The sequence below is a fragment of the Oreochromis niloticus genome, linkage group LG1, assembly GCF_001858045.2.
Source record: "Oreochromis niloticus isolate F11D_XX linkage group LG1, O_niloticus_UMD_NMBU, whole genome shotgun sequence".
Taxonomy (NCBI): domain Eukaryota; kingdom Metazoa; phylum Chordata; class Actinopteri; order Cichliformes; family Cichlidae; genus Oreochromis; species Oreochromis niloticus.
The window spans coordinates 37468108-37485254 of NC_031965.2; the positions used below are offsets into that span (position 1 = coordinate 37468108).

At 42.0% G+C, this 17147-nt stretch overlaps 1 protein-coding gene across 3 annotated transcripts in view; it reads right to left on the bottom strand.

The window, feature by feature from the left end:
• plekhg4 (pleckstrin homology domain containing, family G (with RhoGef domain) member 4) overlaps positions 1-17147 on the bottom strand; it is an 83329-nt gene that overhangs the window by 33322 nt on the left and 32860 nt on the right. Inside the window, exon 1 of one of the 3 annotated variants that reach the window (XM_025908295.1) lies at positions 16589-16802. The exons of the other annotated variants lie outside the window; for them this stretch is intronic. Within the exon in view, the coding sequence (XP_025764080.1) occupies positions 16589-16591 (3 nt within the window). The 5' untranslated portion in view covers positions 16592-16802. Of the gene's footprint in view, positions 1-16588; positions 16803-17147 lie in introns of those variants that run through there. 3 annotated transcript variants of the gene reach the window in all.

Sequence of the window (17147 nt, forward strand, 5' to 3'; positions counted from 1 at the left end):
TTAGGAGAAGGTCAGAGGTCAAACTAGTGGGTTTAAGCTCCTTCCTGTGTTGTGCCTCAGGCTGAGCAGTGATATGGATTCAGTGTCAGTGCGAAGAAACAGAAAAACAAGCAGAAATATTGGAGGTCAAACCCTAAAATAATTGGGCCGACGTGGGACTGAAAGTGAAATTCTGGAGTTTAAGACAAGATTTAAACAAATCTTTTGCCGTCTGACTCACGAGCTCCAGGTGTGTAGGAACAGTGAGAGATCAAACAGGCAAAGTAAACAAAGATAACTCTGTTACCGAGCTTACTGTACTGAGATTATTTTGGTATTGTGAACCGGAACGAGAGGGACCAGACAAACCTGATCAGCACACCTCATGCGTTTCACCACCCGTCAGGATAACACCACGCTGTGAAGACATAGAGGATGGTGTGTTTGTACAACAGAGACCACGACCAGCTGGAACTGGAGTCCGAAGCTGGTCGCATGAAGAAAAACCACAGAAGCTTCTTTCATAAAAAAAAAAAAAATCAAAGACAACTGCAGCTATAGGAACTGAAGGAGAGACATCAACTACCAGGGGCCATTTCACTGACAACCAGCCAATCACTGGGCTTCATGTTGTTTATAGAGCACACTATAAGTCACTATAATTAACCCACTGTCAATGGCAACAGGACTAAAGGATCATGGGTACTGTAATGTAAGCAAGCCAGTAAACATAAACCTGCAAGCAATATGTGGACCAATAAGGAATATTTTACATTTAACCAAGACATGTGATGCCCCCTCAAGTTCACCATCTTGTTAGTGACCAAACAGAGTAAAGGAAAAACGATGAGTGGATAGTCTGGTGACTTGGCCAGAGCGTACCCTGCCTCTCACAGTGTGACAGCCCTGAACAGATGGCAGCAATGGCTGGATGAATAAATATCACACCTAAATTATTGTATCCTAAATGTTATGAAACCATCTGCAACCAGATGCTCCACGGTGGTTGAGAAACGCCAAAAGATTTGTTATTCTCGGCTAGGGCTGGGCCATATCATACCGTTCACGGTAATACAGGTGTAATGTTGGGCAACGATAAGAAAATGAAATATCGCCATAGAATGTGGGTAAAACGCGCATGCACAGTGCCTATGTTTACATACGCACATGGCAGCGACGCAGAATGAGAAGAGCGAAAGTGGATCGTTGAATGAAACGGATGAACCAGAACTGGTTTGTAAAAATGCTGCAACTTCAGTGGTGTGGAACTGGTTTAGCTTTCATCCGTCAGATACACAACAAAGCACTAGTTTTGGTAGCGCATGCTAGCGGGCCGTCGTTATTACCGTGTTGTTTGGAAAATACGGCACACTTAAAATCAATCCTTTGATTTTCTGAAAATCGGCAGTGCCCCTTATAATCCCGTGTGCCTTATGTATGAATTCTGGTTGTGTTTACTGACCTCGAAACGATTTTATGTACACGGCGCTCGAAAATCTGTCAGATGTTTTAGTCCGACTTTGCTAAGCTACGAAGCCGCACCGCTTGATGGATTGTCGGAGCATTACGGCTATCGTAGGCAGGAGCCTCGCGGAGTGATATGTACTGTGCTTCAACATAATATTACCGTATTGTGTGTGTATAACCTCTTTTTAAGTTTTGTGGATATTATACATGGTTATGCTGAGATATGTCGGTCAGTTTCCACTGGAAATGCCTTTTGGTTAAACTGTCAGCGAGGAATTTGCATTTGCACTGTTAATTTTTGTATAACTTTAATGCACATAAAAAAAGCTGCTTGTTTAAGTGAAAATACATTGATGGTTTGTTTTGGGGGGTTTTTGCACTACTAAAGTTGAGGAGTTGTAAAGTATTTTGTCTAGTGTCAATTATATCGTCAGTTATATCGTTATTGCAAATTTTCAAATGTATATCGTGATAAATATTTTTGGTCATATCGCCCTGCTCTATTCTCAGCCTGATCTCTTGTTAACGCTACCAGAATAGGATCGCTGATACAAATGGCGAAAATTACCTTTCTCCGACAGGTGGATGGGCTCTGCCTTAGCGATCAGGTGAGCAGTTCAGTCATTCGAGAGGGGTTCAGGGTAGGGCCACCAGTCCTCCACATCAAAAGGAGAGGGCTAAGCCCCCTCCTGGGTAGCACCCCGTGCTATCTTGCATAGATAGAGCGCTTTAGGTTGAAGTTGTAAAACGTTGCTTTTTTTGTTTCTTTCTTTGGTTTTATTTTTTGGGGGGGGAGGGGGGTTGTTCCGGCCGGGCATGTGCTGCCGGTAGGAGTGGACCCAAGGCAATTTGGAGATCTTACATTTATAGGCTGGGAAAGGCTCGATGTTATCCCGGAGAAGGAGGTGGTGAGATGGAAGTCTGGGCTTCCCTGCTGCCCCCACGACCCGACTTTAGATAAGTGGAAGAAAATGGCTGAATGATTTATTGTTTTAGATTTGAACTTTTATTGAAATGGTTGGCATGAACTTTTGAACAGCCTGCATCATTCTCAACGCACAGCACAAAGCACCATAATGTTTTAGTCTTTCAGATGTTAATTTACCACATTTTAATAATACGTCAACATCTTTTGTTGTAACATGTTTTCAAATCATTTAACATTTTCGACTGCTCATCAGTCTGGACTATAATGTTGATGATGCACGATGTGAGGTGCTGCACAGTCAAGCAGCATGATTCATTATTGAAAAAAGTTAAATATTATTTGTTTTTGACATTTTCCATTAAACACTTCTCAAATTTAACTTCATATCTGAGTGTTTCTTAGTTTTAGACTAGTTGGTCAGTCTCATTCCCCCCCCCCAACGTTTAGTCGACTAAGAAATGAGTCGTCAGGAACATCCCTAGTTGATAGCCTAATTTATACTCAGCACGTGTTGCCTTCATTACCCGATCAGGTATGACATTATGACCACCTGCCTAATTGGTTGGATCGGGCTCTACGGGCCAGCCTTTGCTCCCCACGTGCATCAGTGAGCCTTGGCTGCCCATGACCTCGTCACTGGTTCACCATCATTCCTTCTTTGGCCCACTTTTGGTGCTTAGACCAGGTCGACCCAAATTCTGACATCAACTTTAGTTTCCATCTGTGAGGAGCTAAAGTTAAATTGCATTTAATAAAATGCAGTCTTGAAGCCATCTTACCACGCTAGTTTTTTTTGTTTGTTTGTTTTTATATGACATCTTGAAAAGGTCTATGGATCATAGAAGACGCAGAAGAGGCAGAGTCAGCTGTGAGGTCAGGAGACTGTGTTTGCACACTGACTGGAAAAATCTTTATGAAACCAAAAATGAATCAACTTTCTAATTACTGGTTGCTGTGAGACTTTTTTCTGTAGCTACTTCATACTATATTTAAAATGTCCATTCAACCATCACGTTATGCTTTGCTTTCATTCTTCAGATGTTACTTTTTCAGTTTCACTGTTGCCGTCAGTACTTTGTGCCATTTTTAAATGAGCATGTGGATGGAGGAGAAAGGGGCTCCTATTTAATAGTCAGGATGGAGGCTCTGAGATAAACTAATGTAATATCTCAGGTTCAGCTGGTTTTATGAATAGTCAGTGGCAGCCCGTGTCTCCCCTGAGGGTCATGATTCATCCCGCCAACTGTTCAGCTGACTGCTCATCGGCAAACCAGTTCCTGTTGGGTGTGGAGGAGGAGGAGTCGGCAGCGTGCTGAAACTGTTCACATGTTTAAACAGCCCAGCCACAAAAGGGGGTCACGGTTCCACAAAGCAGAGGTCATGACTGTTTTAGTAACCAATCATGGTAACATGGCATGGGGAGGGAGGAGCTATATAGGCAAGGGACCCACAGGACATATGACCTTTTAACCCCACCCCCGAGAAGTGAACAGTGACAGGTCAGGCCAGCTGTCAGCTAAAGGAAAAGTAGAGATTTCTGACTGCAGAGACCAATTCAACCAGTGACGGAGACGCGCTCAATCCAGATACTGAAAAAGCTCTACCACATGCAAGGCGCAGACTGTCCAATCAAAGCAGTGATTGAGTAAAACAATCCCAGATTAAGAAAACTGACCTCAAAAGGCATCTTTAATGCTAGAGATTTTTCTCTTTCTCCCATATTTCCCTGCAGGGAAAAGCCTGATATGCACTTCTATTGGTCAAAGTCAGTCACGTATGAGGGGTGAGGACAGGGAGCATCGTGATGTTGATATACAAGAAAGCATGAGGTCTCCTAAGTTCTACTTGCATCAAACAATTTTTTGTGCCACAACAATAAAGTCTATGAAATAGAGCTGGGCGATATATCGAGTTTTTAAAACATATCGATATATTTTTATACGAGATATAAGATGTGACAATATCCTTTATATCGATATAGTCTATGTTACGTTATAATTATAGTTGTGGAGCCGCAAGTTTGCCTCTCTTTCGTCCACTTTTATCTCTATGCAACGTTGCCTCTCCTTCACTGAACACAACTCCCCCTCCTCCCCCATCGCTTCACGTGCAGGCGGCGACAAGATGGACACGGCAAATCCCTGTTAACGAGTTACTGCGCATCGCCCCGTGCGTGGGGCTGGACGGCGTCAATGTGTTAACGAGCTAACCACGCTAACGAGCTAGCCACGCTAACCCTAAAATCCTTTCATTCTCTCAAAAGTTGACTGCGCGCCTTTTGTATGAATTCTGGTTGTGCTTGATGACCGCGAACCGATTTTATGTGATACACAGCGCTCAGCAATCTGTCAAAAAATGTTTGAGTTCGACTTTGCCAAGCTACGGAGCTGCACCGCTTGATAGATTGTCGGAGCATTACGGCTACCGAGGAGCCTCGCGGAGTGATACGTACTGTGCTTCAACGTAATATTACCGTATTGTGTGTGTATAAGGACCATAAATGGCTCCTGTTCAGAGACATGGTTACGAAGCGGATTTCAAACTCCAGGCTGTCAGTCACGCAGTAGAAGTTGGGAACAGAGCAGCTGTGAAATCTGTCTATGTTATTATGCTCAGCGTCTTTTAGTTTACATTTTGACTGCACAATTGTGAGCTCTTTGTTATGCACAAAACAACATTGTGTTCTTTTATTTATGGAGCATTATTATTTAATAAATGCTCATCATTTATTTTTGAGTAATTTTTCATGTACATCTATGCTGTATGTTAATAAAAGTGCCTGTGTGACATCTGGGACACAGCTTTGACTAAGAACTCTCTTTTTGTTCTTACTTTATGGCTTTAAAAAAAATATCGAGATATATATCTTATATCGCCATCCAGCTAAAAATTAACATAATATTACCGTATTGTGTGTGTGTATAATCTCTTTTTAAGTTTTGTGGATATTATACATGGTTATGCTGAGGATATGTCAGCCAATTTCTACTGGAAATGCCTTTTGGTTAAACTGTCCGCAAGGAATTTGCATTTGAAATGTTAAATTTTTATATAACTTTAATGCACATTAAAAAAGCTGCTTGTTTAAGAGAAAATACATTGATGGGGGTTTTTTTGCACTAATAAAGTTGTGGAGCTGTAAAGTATTTTGTCTTGCATCAATTATATGATCAGTTATATCGTTATCGCAGATTTTAAAATATATATTGTGATAAATATTTTTGGCCATATTGCCCTGCCCTAGTCTGGAGCTCCAGGCAATATCTTGCCTGATGGGGGGAGGATGATCAAGAGAAAGGTGGTGGATCAGTCCAAAACTACACGGGAGGAGCTTGTTAATGATCTGAAGGCAGTTGGGACCACAGACACCAGGAGCACCACTGGTAACACACTACGCCATAATGGAGTGAAATCTTGCGCAGTCGTGTACCCTGAAATGTTAGATGAGAACCTGATTCCCTCAGCCAGAACATTCACGATTGTCATGCTGGAAGACCGACCCATGACAATGACTCAAAACATACCACCAAGGCAACAAAAGAGTGGCTTTGAAAAAAAACTTTGGCATCGAGTTGCCAAGGGATTTCTCTTTCGTAAAGCATTTTGTTTGGCTGATATTCTGTCTCTCTCAATTAAAACTTGGCAGTAAAAGCGATTCTGACAAATGAAACTACTAGAAAAATAAGACACTGTTCATTTTTTTCCTAAGTGATTCCACCGGAGATCAAATAATTATTTCCCCCACTGTGGACATAAACTGTCTGTATGTGTTGGCCTCCTTCACTGCATGCAAACAACACTCTGCACATAAAATAAAAAGATCCATATTCTTATATCTGCAGCTGTATTTGCACAAGACCACAGTTCAACAACAGCCTCATGCCACTCACATATTTATATCCATTTGATGTGGCTTCCTTACTCAGGACGAACACTAAGAAACCTTCATTGTAGATGGTTTCTGCAGAAACACACAACCAACAGTTGATCACAACAAAAACACCCACACACACACACACACACACACACACACACACACACACACACACGTCTGCCAGTTCATGTTGCTGATTGTGGCTGTGAGATAAAATCAGATGCTGTTTTCCTTCTCCTCTGTTGCACTGCTGCGATGTGGCTAACCACAGGCGGCCCACCCTGATACAAAACACGCTGCTTTTGAAATTCAGTGACGATCCTTAACAAACGCCTCCACACGTTAAACTAGACAGATGTTTGATTGTCCCACTGGGATGTGCAGCCTCTGTCACTGTGGCTCCACATCCCTCACCACAGCACAGCGTCAGAGGTCTGTGAAGCCTTTTCAACAGCTTCATGTTATCTGATGACCTCTGGTGAAATGTGGAAATTAGAAATGCAGACAACCTCTGTTTCCTTAACAATTACCAATCTAACAGGGCCTGCGGGTCACACAAGTCCCGTGTGAAAATAATAAAGCATGTCTGTATCGGGAAGCTCCACGGTGTCATTTTTCATCTCCCGCTTCATTCATCAATATTTCCTCTAACCACAAACTGCCTTTTTCTCATTCAGAGACTTGTTTCTGTTTGCTGTGACCTGTTGCAGCTTGTTTAAAGTCGAGGACAATTAAAGTCTCATCTGCCTGATCGTATCAGACAGATAAGACTTTAATTGTCTAATCTTCAAATGATGAGCAAGAATGAACAGAATGAGCATGCCTTTATTCTGAAAATCCCAGCTGTAAACTCATCATGGGAGGAAAACATGACAGATGAGACAGCATACCAGGCAGCGATCCACAGATAAAAGGAAAGGAATGCTACAGATGCACATTCACAGTCACACACAGAGGCAATCAAACCCACAGCCTCAGGCTTGCTCGGATATTCAAAGTTGCCATCTAATTGGTAAAATGCCACTTGGTTACCACAGGTGAATATTTTAATCAACAGTGACTATTTGAATTATTTGATGGGATTTTCTGACAGATATAATAAGGCTTGCTGTGTGGTGCAGACAGTCCAAGAAGTCAGCTTCAATTCTTCAGAGCGTTTCAGGAAGTTCCCAAAGCAGATCGAGAGCTACTGCTGCTGCTGGAGTTCGACATGACTCAAACCGGTAAGGCATCAGGAAGTTGACAGGAGGCAACAAGGGCCAAGAAAGCTGGTAATCAGCTACTGAAAAAGCAAATGCAGATCTGCGAGGTCATCCACAGCACTACAAACAAACTGGCATCAAAACAAAGCTTACTCCTAAGCACCGACGGCCAAAGAGACTTGCTCACACCGACATTACAAGCTGAAACTTCTCTCACCAACTGTTAGCACTGCAAACAGATCTCGCACCTGGGAAGAAGTTTTCCAGTTGGTCTGTTTCCAGTGACCTGGAACTGTTTTTTACCTTTCGTGCTTTTTGGGTGCATGGAAGGTAAAAACAAACAGAAAGGCTGTTATGCAAGTGGATATGGGACCACCAGCCTGGAGTTAAAGTCGTACACTCTGGACACCGTTCAGGAAGGCTCAGATTCAAGATTTTGGTCTCAATGGAGAAAAAAATAAAAATGGAGAACCGATACCAAGTCATGGAACCAAGCTGATTCTACTGCATGCCTTAGATTATCAGTTCTGTCAGCACTGGCATGTTTTGTTTACTTTTCCTCCACAGTCGTGCATTGCAAAATAATGATGTCATGAACATATGCATTCATAGTTAAGCCTACCTGGTAATCCGTTTCCTCACTGCCTTCAGACAGAGAATAATACACCTGCACTGACACTTTAAACCTGCACAGGGCTACTTTTTTACCCATAGAAAATTCATTAGAAAAATCGATGACGGGATCGTGGTAGCAATAAAATCTCATCAGTCTTCTTTCTTGTGATTGTAGCAGAAAGGAAGAAAGAAGAAAGAAGAAGAAGAAGAAGAAGAAGAAGAAGAAGCTGCTGCAACTTAAAACTGACAGTCACAATCTGGCGCAATAAAACAAACACTTTGACGAATAAGCATAAAATGTTACAAAGTGACCATGATGTTCCTTCAGGTTCAGATGCTGTCAGATTCATGGGAAGCAAACATGTCTAAATGGGACTTGAAAAATCTCTTCAGTTTGACTCTTCAGAACTAAAAGTGTGTTTGTATTGTAGTACACATTATTTAACTAGAGAAGAAGAAACAAAAACTCAAAATAACAAAGCCTAAGCAATAAAAACTAAACTGGAAGCAGCAAAGACGTGATATAAAATCAGCTAAAGTCAGCGAGGTCCTTGGCTTCAAAGCAAACACTCCTTTCACTTTGCTTTCACACTGCCTGTAGTCTTTGTTTCTGCCTCCTGTGGAGTGTTTTCACAGGAGTTCACACCTTCATGAGGCCGGGCAGCAGCTGAGCCACCATCCATCCCACATGAACACAAACCTTTCTCAAACCTGAAGGGGAACAAAGACGTTTCGGCGTCCGGCGCCACAGCGCTCAGACCGATAGCATACAGCAGTGACCTTGACACAGAGTTTCTAAAACATGAGATTAGATTTGCAAGTTTCTCACAGCAAAGAGCTGACAGGCTGCTCAATAAGCTGAGCTCAGCTGGCTGAGTGGGAGGACAAAAAGCCCAACTTCAAGGCCCTTTATAGGGGAAAGAGGTAATGGCTGGGCCCTGTGGGACACGATTTGATTTAAGGGCTGAGCTAAACTCAGACCATTGAGAGGCTCAGAGGGGCTGCAGGGGTACTCAACAGGGGAAAGTATAATGCAAGAAAAATCTTCTCCTCAAGAGGAGAAAATCAAAAAGTCAGAAAAACAGTGAGCTGTCCCAAGTACCTGCACACATTCAGAGCTAAATATTTCAGTTCGGCTTCAAACTCAGCCTGAGGTGAGTTCTAACAACAGAAGCTGGTCCAGGATCTGGTGTAGACAACCGCATGAAACCTCATGGTTCATGTGTGTATCACATTACAAAACCCCAGTATCCCACATCAAAGGTGTTCCTCATGTTTGCTTCATGCTTCACATCCTAATTATTACTGCAGCAAACAGAGCCAAAACCGAAGCTCAACCTGCAGCACAGTGAACACTGCTGCACCCTTAAACCCCAAACTACAGACAGGACATGAAGGAAGTCTGTCTACAGGATGGGGCGGCTTACATTCAAGTGGCAGCAGGTAGGACTGTAAACAGAAACAATGCAGGTTAATTGGAAGCCTCTCTCTGATACTCCGACAATACTTTTTCCCCTCAAACAACCTTCAGTGAATTCTGAATGTGTTTCAAGTCCAGTGCAGAGAAGCAGCAGATTTCTGAACTCCATTAACCTGCTACTGCAGATTTCTGCAGGTGCTTCCACCATCTTTGACTTTGTTAACTCAAAGATGCCTGCAACAAAAGCTGCCAACAGTTCTTCATAACATATTGATCCAAAACAGTTTCAGCCACATCTGTCCATCTTAAAGACTGATTATCAGCTAGCAGAATCACGTCATAATTCGGTCACCTCAAAGGTAAAAAGTCACCTAACAAGTCCACAGATACCTAATCTGAGTGGATTTAACCTCTTATAACAGAGAAGAAACATTAACAAAAACAACGACACAGTTTTTTTTTTCTTTTGTAAATAACTTTACTGAACACAAGAATCCTCCAGAAACCAGCTGGTTTAAATAAAGTCATGTAAGGAGTGGGTCTAAGACAGCCGTTCGGAGACGTTTGCACTCAGCATTAAAGCTGCAGCTACTGTAAATACCACCATAAACGCCTTCATGTGGGCTGTTTAAAGTTGCCCAGTTACAGACCAGAGAAGCAGTCATGCTCACTTTATCGCCTTCTGTTTACATTAAATTGGTGGAGGACTCAGCTGATGCACCGACTCTAACTTCTACTCCTACGTTTACCTCCGTGCATGCTGCAGACTCATCTCTGGCTCAGCACTGTTATTATTATACGTACATATCATTATTATGACTGATTACATCTGTAATGCAGTTGAAGTCTAATTACACCAGTCCGACATTTACAAAAACAGGTTTTAAAAAGTCATTAAAAAGAAGTTTAAAAAGTTTGATACTTCTTTGATACTTGATATACATTATCAAGTATCAAACATAAATTCAATTTACTATTTAATTTTTTCTTAAAATACATTCCAACACCTAGGATCCATATAAAACTTGTCAAAAAAAATTTTTTTAAAAAGTGCTGCTTCACATCCTCCCTCCTCTTGTGTTTCTGGGCACAAGCTTCTTCCCACCTTTAACATTTAACCTTTCCCCACTGAAAAGTCTGGACAAAATATGTGCTCCAAACTTGCCTATATTTCCTACTGAAATCAATCCATTACAAAGCTAAAAGTCATGTAAAAAAAACCCACAATCATTCATATGTGGTAGCGAATATCAGAGCAGACACAGGCCTAGAATCACCAGCTGCAGTCCAAAGTGGTGGAGTTGGAATCTGTCAGGATGACCAGCATCCTCTCTGGGCAGCTGAATGATATCACAAACTGCCACAACAGCAACCTGCCACAGAGCCTTTAGAGAAAATGCACGACAGGAAAAGCTGGGACCGGCTGCTAAGCTGTGACTGAACTTTTTAATTAAGTGTTGTTTGGACACTGCATGATAAATGAAGATAATAAGATGAAGACAAAAATGCTAAAATGAGAAGGGAATTATAGTGTAGTGGACCACCCATGTAAAGTTTGTAAGTGGAAAACGATGAAATACATCTACTATCCCACATGAGGGACCCTGAAGCTCTCTGCATGTGTGGCAGGATTCACCTCACACTGAAGTAGGTCAGAGAATTTATTGGCCTGGGGGGGAATCTTATTTTACGGGTGTTATATTCAGGTAGCGTGTTTTTTGGTGGAGGGGTGTTTTCCCAGACGGAGCTGAGGGTGAAGGGAGGGGGAAGAGGCTTCATGTTTCAGGCAGGCTGGGGCAGGAAGATGACAGGGTGCTGAGGTACGGTGAGGACCTGCAGGAACACTGGCTCTTTGTGCTGCCTCCTCCGAAGCGCATCGCCGCGGGTCCATCCCAACACCGCGGACGACGACCACTTCCTATCGCTGACGAGTCCCAAGAGATAAAAACATTTCCGGCTGAGCTGCAGCCTGCAGGTTCAAAGACTGAGCTTTTTTCTCTGACATCTGACCCGAGAGGCAGCGTGAAAAACAGCTTCCATCAGGAGGTGAAGTGAAGCCCACTGGGTCAGTGTGTTAAACCCGATACGCATGATGAGCAGCCCGGCTCATGGGAACCTCTTTCCATCAAACCCCGTTTACTGGAAGCGGATTTCTTTAGCCGTTTTAAGAAGTATTACCAAATCTGGTGATGTCATGAAATCATTTTTTTTAAATCACCAAAACTAAAAACTAAAATTACACTGAGGCTTATCTGATGTTTAAGATAAGATAACCTTTAACCTTTATTAGTCCCACACGTGGGAAATTTGTTTTGTCACAGCAGGAAGTGGACAGTGCAAAAGTTATATAGCAAAATTAGAATACAATAAGAATAAAATACAGTACACAACTGTACAGAATAGAATAAAATAAAATACTATATACAGTAGAATAAATAGAATAAAATATACAATAGGATAAAAATAGTTCTATAAAGCATTTGCATTCTGAGTAAAAATACAACTATGTCAGAAAAAGATTATTGCACTTAGTATTATTGCACATGTGTGTGTTTGATCAGTTGAAGTCTTTGTTGTGGAGTCTGACAGCAGTGGGGAGGAAAGACCTGTGAAATCTCTCCGTCCCACACCGTGGGTGCCGCAGCCTGCCACTGAAGGAGCTGCTTGTTTGTTGTAAGAATGTCAACGATCCATGACCACACCTTGTTTTCTGTGTGTAACCTCCATCAGTGCGAATCCATTATCTGAGTGCCTCAAACATTCCTGCAGAGCTTCAAGGCTCTGTAAATCAGAGATGTTTGGACTTGTCGAGGGGCTGCTGGGTAAAAAGACTGTGTCGCAGGAAGAGCCTGAACACGTCCGCTGATCTTTATATCTCAATTTAACCCGTGTGAGGTCCAAGGTATCAATGACTAGGAGTAACCCTAACCCCACTGTTTGAGAAAAATAAAAAGGCTTTGGGGGACAAACAGAAATAATTTTTAGTGTGTGTTAACGGGAACTTTTTTCTTTTTTTTTTGCTGCCACAAATGCCAGGTTGGTTTTTGGGGTTTGAATTAGGTGGTACTGAAACCTCACATTAAACCCAGTTAAATGAACACATAAATTCTTCTTATTCCACAGTTGTTCTGAGAAAAACAGTACTTTTATCTCTGTCCTAAGATCACATGCAAACTGGTGAAGGTTATGTCAGGCTGTGTCTTGCTTCTGGCACTGTCAGAGCAGCTGTTTGTCAGATGAAAGCTGTGATGTGCTGAGAATAAATGTTTTTATCTTACAGAATAAAAATAATTAATGCAGGAGCGTGTTGAATAATGTTGGGCGTTGCTGCTTATTTAGTAGGCTGTTTATGGAGATGACGATAAGTGCACTATCACCAAAATCTCAAACACTGATTCCCATCACAGCATAGTGCCATTCGGGTCAACCCAGCAGGGGGTTGGTCTGCTAATCACAGAGAGAGGACTGCAGGCCGGGGAGAAAGCAAACTGCTATAAACCCGGTTAGAAACGGGTCATTCATGAGGGACGTTACAGACCAGTATGATGAAACATGATGGCATAACATCACACTGAGTCAGCTGCTGAGGCGAGGACAATTTCTGTTCAGAGACAGGAACACGGAGCAAAACATCTGGAAAACTGACCAAAGATTATGGCTGTGCTGCGACTGTAGTGTCATTGAAGTGTTTTCTGAGTGATTTTCTGCTTTAAAAACGGTTGACTGATCAACCAGTAAATTATTCCAGGTATCGTCTCTACACTCCAGCAGGAAAACCTCCCGTCAAGTGGACTCCTGGTTCTAGCTCCTGCAGAACCTTTACAGTTCTCCAACATGCCTGAGCACGTGTTCTTCAGCCTCGCAATATTTCACCTTTGTGTCAAACACACCCAATCACACTCCTCCATGGCAACATCATTTCATCTTTGCTCAGGTGTGTGTGTGTGTGTGTGTGTGTGTGTGTGTGTGTGTGTGTGTGTGTGTGTGTGTGTGTGTGTGTGTGTGTGTGTGTGATTCAGCCTCCACAGTGTGACTCACTGAAACAACAGCCACAGACTTATTTATCTCGATTGTTACCAAGTGCACTGTGGCAATAGGAGCAGACTGGACATGAGATCCAGGGTCTTATTTTCAAGCCTTCTGGTCATGAAGAATGACCAATCAGGGCTTTTACTGGATTAAAATGGACCTTTAAGGGGTGACCTATTACAACTGGTCCACATATAGCCAAGGCTGTGTCACATTACCTCACAGAAATCTGTGTATTTTTAGACATTTCATTTAAAAAATATATATATTATTTTACCAACAGGTAACTTGGTAGGAAAAAGGGCATTTCAGAAGTCTAACAGTGAAGCACTGAAAGCCCGCAAAGCATTTCAGTGCATAATAAATCACGATCATTAATTCTGAGTTAATCCAAGCTTCGACAGATGACATTTTATTCAGCAGCTTCTCCTCTAAGACTTACAAACCACAAACAAATCCCAGTGAACCTGATATAAAGCCACTGAATTATAATGTGATCAGAGGAGGAACCCTGCATTCATGCAGACAAGCTTTTAACACCTTTTTTAACACCACTTCATTTACTTCACTGCTGCAGGAAAGCAGGAAGCTCCTGACTCCCTGAAAGAAAGGACCTCTTTTTACCTGTGAAACTCTTCAACTAAACTTTTTACCCTCTGACTTTTGTTCCACGCAGTTTGTTCAGGCAACTTGATCTGTTTATTACACTTTAATAAAACTGGAAAAACGTGAATGTTGTACAGTTTTCTGGCCAGCAGTGAGAAACCTCAGTGTACAGTGTAATAAGAGCTCACGGAAAAGACAGAGATATCTGTGGCAAACAGTTTTGTGTTGTATTTCTTTTCTGCCAGATGGGCACTGGGACATACTGCAGGGAGGGACGCTGCTGTGGCTCTTTGGGAACCAACTGAAGGTCAAACCAACACTGAACTTTCACTGAAACTTTGTCTCGCCTTCTTCTGAGAGTGATAAAATGTGCTCCCCGGGTCTGATGTTAGTTCATGACCCCAGAGTGAACTAAACTACAAAAACACTACAGGTACAAATTTAAATAAATAATAAACACCCACATTTCTGTTCACCCCCATATTAAAGCCATCTTTACACACAGACTGCAACGTTTCTATAGCATGAAAGACAGACTGTCAGTTAAATCCATTACGAGGCAGAGAGGTTTTTGTGCCATTGCCATCCTGATGTTAGGTGTGACCCTAGCTGCGACAAATGAGGGGCAGACAGTGAAGCGGCATGCTTACTGGCTAACATGTGACTTTAAGTCATTAACCAATGAGCACCACCTGGATAATCCTCCTTCCTAACTGTGAAGGGGCTTCACACACAGGAAGTGAGTCACTCGTATTGAGTCACTTTGCAGGTCACTGTTTGTTGCTAGCAGAAATTTCATGACCACAGGAGAGACCTTGTGATCCCGACTGTAGGTTCACCATTTTAAAAAACAAACAAACAAACACAAAACAAAACAAAACAAAACAAAACAAACAAACAAAAACAGTGAATGATCCTAAAATGACAAGGAGAAATTAATTCAACATGCCCCAAAAAGTTGATTCTGCTAATCTGGACGTGGCGTTTTCAGTGGGAGAAACCTGAGTGACTTTTTCAGACTGAAGAAGTAGATTTGAGCTTAAGATTCAACACAGAGGTTTAAATTAAGTATTAATAAGATGGGACTTGATTATTTAAGAACTTGTGAGGATAAATATATTAAATTAGACTCTAGATTTAACAGAGAGCCAGTAATCCCTGTAACTGAAGGCTTTCAGGTAGTTTAAGGACAGGCCCAATAATAATGAATTAAGGTAGTCTAGTGTAGACTTAGTACATGCATGAACTAGTTTTTCAGGGTCACTTTGAGACAGAAGATTTCTAAGTTTAAAGATATTACGCAAATACAAGAAAGTGTATTTTATTTCAAATAATATAATATAAGCACGCATAATGCAAATAAAATTGGTCCTAGCATAGAACCCTGTGGACTCCCATTTACATTAAGTATAAGAAGTTGTGGCCTTAATGAACTTACGTTGGTAAAAGTCCATCTGATGCTAAATAGTCATAACTGTCAGCAATAATAAAACTACAACTCTATGAACAGCTCAGTAAGAAAACCAAGCTAGGTTTACAGCCTATAAGGAAATCCTGAGAGGTGACGCACTGACCACAGGACCAAAACAAACAAAAGACTTCAGGAGGAGCTGACGGACATAACAGGAGTAGAATCCAAACCAGCACCATGACAGCCCACGACAGCTAAACGCATTAAACACCAACATCACCACATTTCACATTTAACCCCAGGTTTCTCTGAAGGCTAGAGAAAAGCCCTCACGTGGTTGCAGCTCTTCATTAAAGACACACAAAGGTCCTGGGATATATATTTTTGGGGGGTTGTTTGTTTTTTGTTTTTTTTTATGGAAACCTTCAACCACAATTCAAACTGACACTTAAAAACTTTATTTTAAAGTTCTGAGAGTTTGGAAAGTTTGGAAAAAACACGAGAGGGTGAAGACAGGGACTCCAATTAAATGTGCATCCAAAAAAGCTCTTACTGCTGCTTTTATTTACTGCACTTTAGTTGTCTTTGTGAACTGTTACATACTCGTTTTATTGCATTTGTTTTGCTTTTTCCAATCATGGACATTTTAAACTGCTGAACTAACAGATGATTCTGCTTTTCTCTGTTTTGCTTTGAGTCTGAACTCAGAACTCAAGAGGTTTGAGTTTAGAGGTTTATTTCAGCTGAACGCAGACTCTGCTCCAAACCACACACACACAAACACACTCTCTCACACACACACACAGTCACTGCAAGGACTTTTTAACTGACTGAACACACACACACACACACACACACACACACACACACGCGCACGCACGCACGCACACACACTTGAGGACAAATGTTTCAGAATACACCTTGATGGAAACCCAACACCCCTGTCCCCTCCCCCTCCCCAACGAACCTCGGTCAACACACACACACGCACACGCACACACACACACATCATGTGCTGCAGACTGCTGTTGGAGACTGAGTGTGTGTGTGATCTTACCATGGTTGCAGTGTGCTGTCAGTCGCTGTATATTCCAGTTTAAGACCATTTTAGCTCCTCTCTTCCTGTCTGTCCGTCTGTCTGTCTGTCTGCCGTGTGTCTCGCCTCCGGTGAGGTCTGATTCACTGCAACTCTCAGTCTAGCCTCTCACATGTTAAGCCCCGCCCACCAGCCGCCAATCATGCATCTCTGGATCCTCCCCCGCCCTCCTCACCTCACCTCTCCTCTCTGTCACTCTCTGCTGGCAGAACTTTTTAAGGTACATCAAAAAGATTCAAGTTACAAATGCTGCAAATAAATAATTTAAATACCAAACAAAGTTAATTCAGTTTCATCACAACCTACAGAATAAAACCCAGGAGAAACCCAAGAAGGAGCAGGTGGAGAGGGATCCTCTATCAGGGGAAATCTCGATAGCTCCAGTATGAGCAGGGTTACTTTTCTGTATTGTGCTCCTGAGACTTAAAACAGTTTGATTCAAAGAAGCAGTTCTAAACCATTTTCAGCTCATTTTAACTTCCTACACAGTAAAACATGATTTTTAGTGCTGTGTCAATGT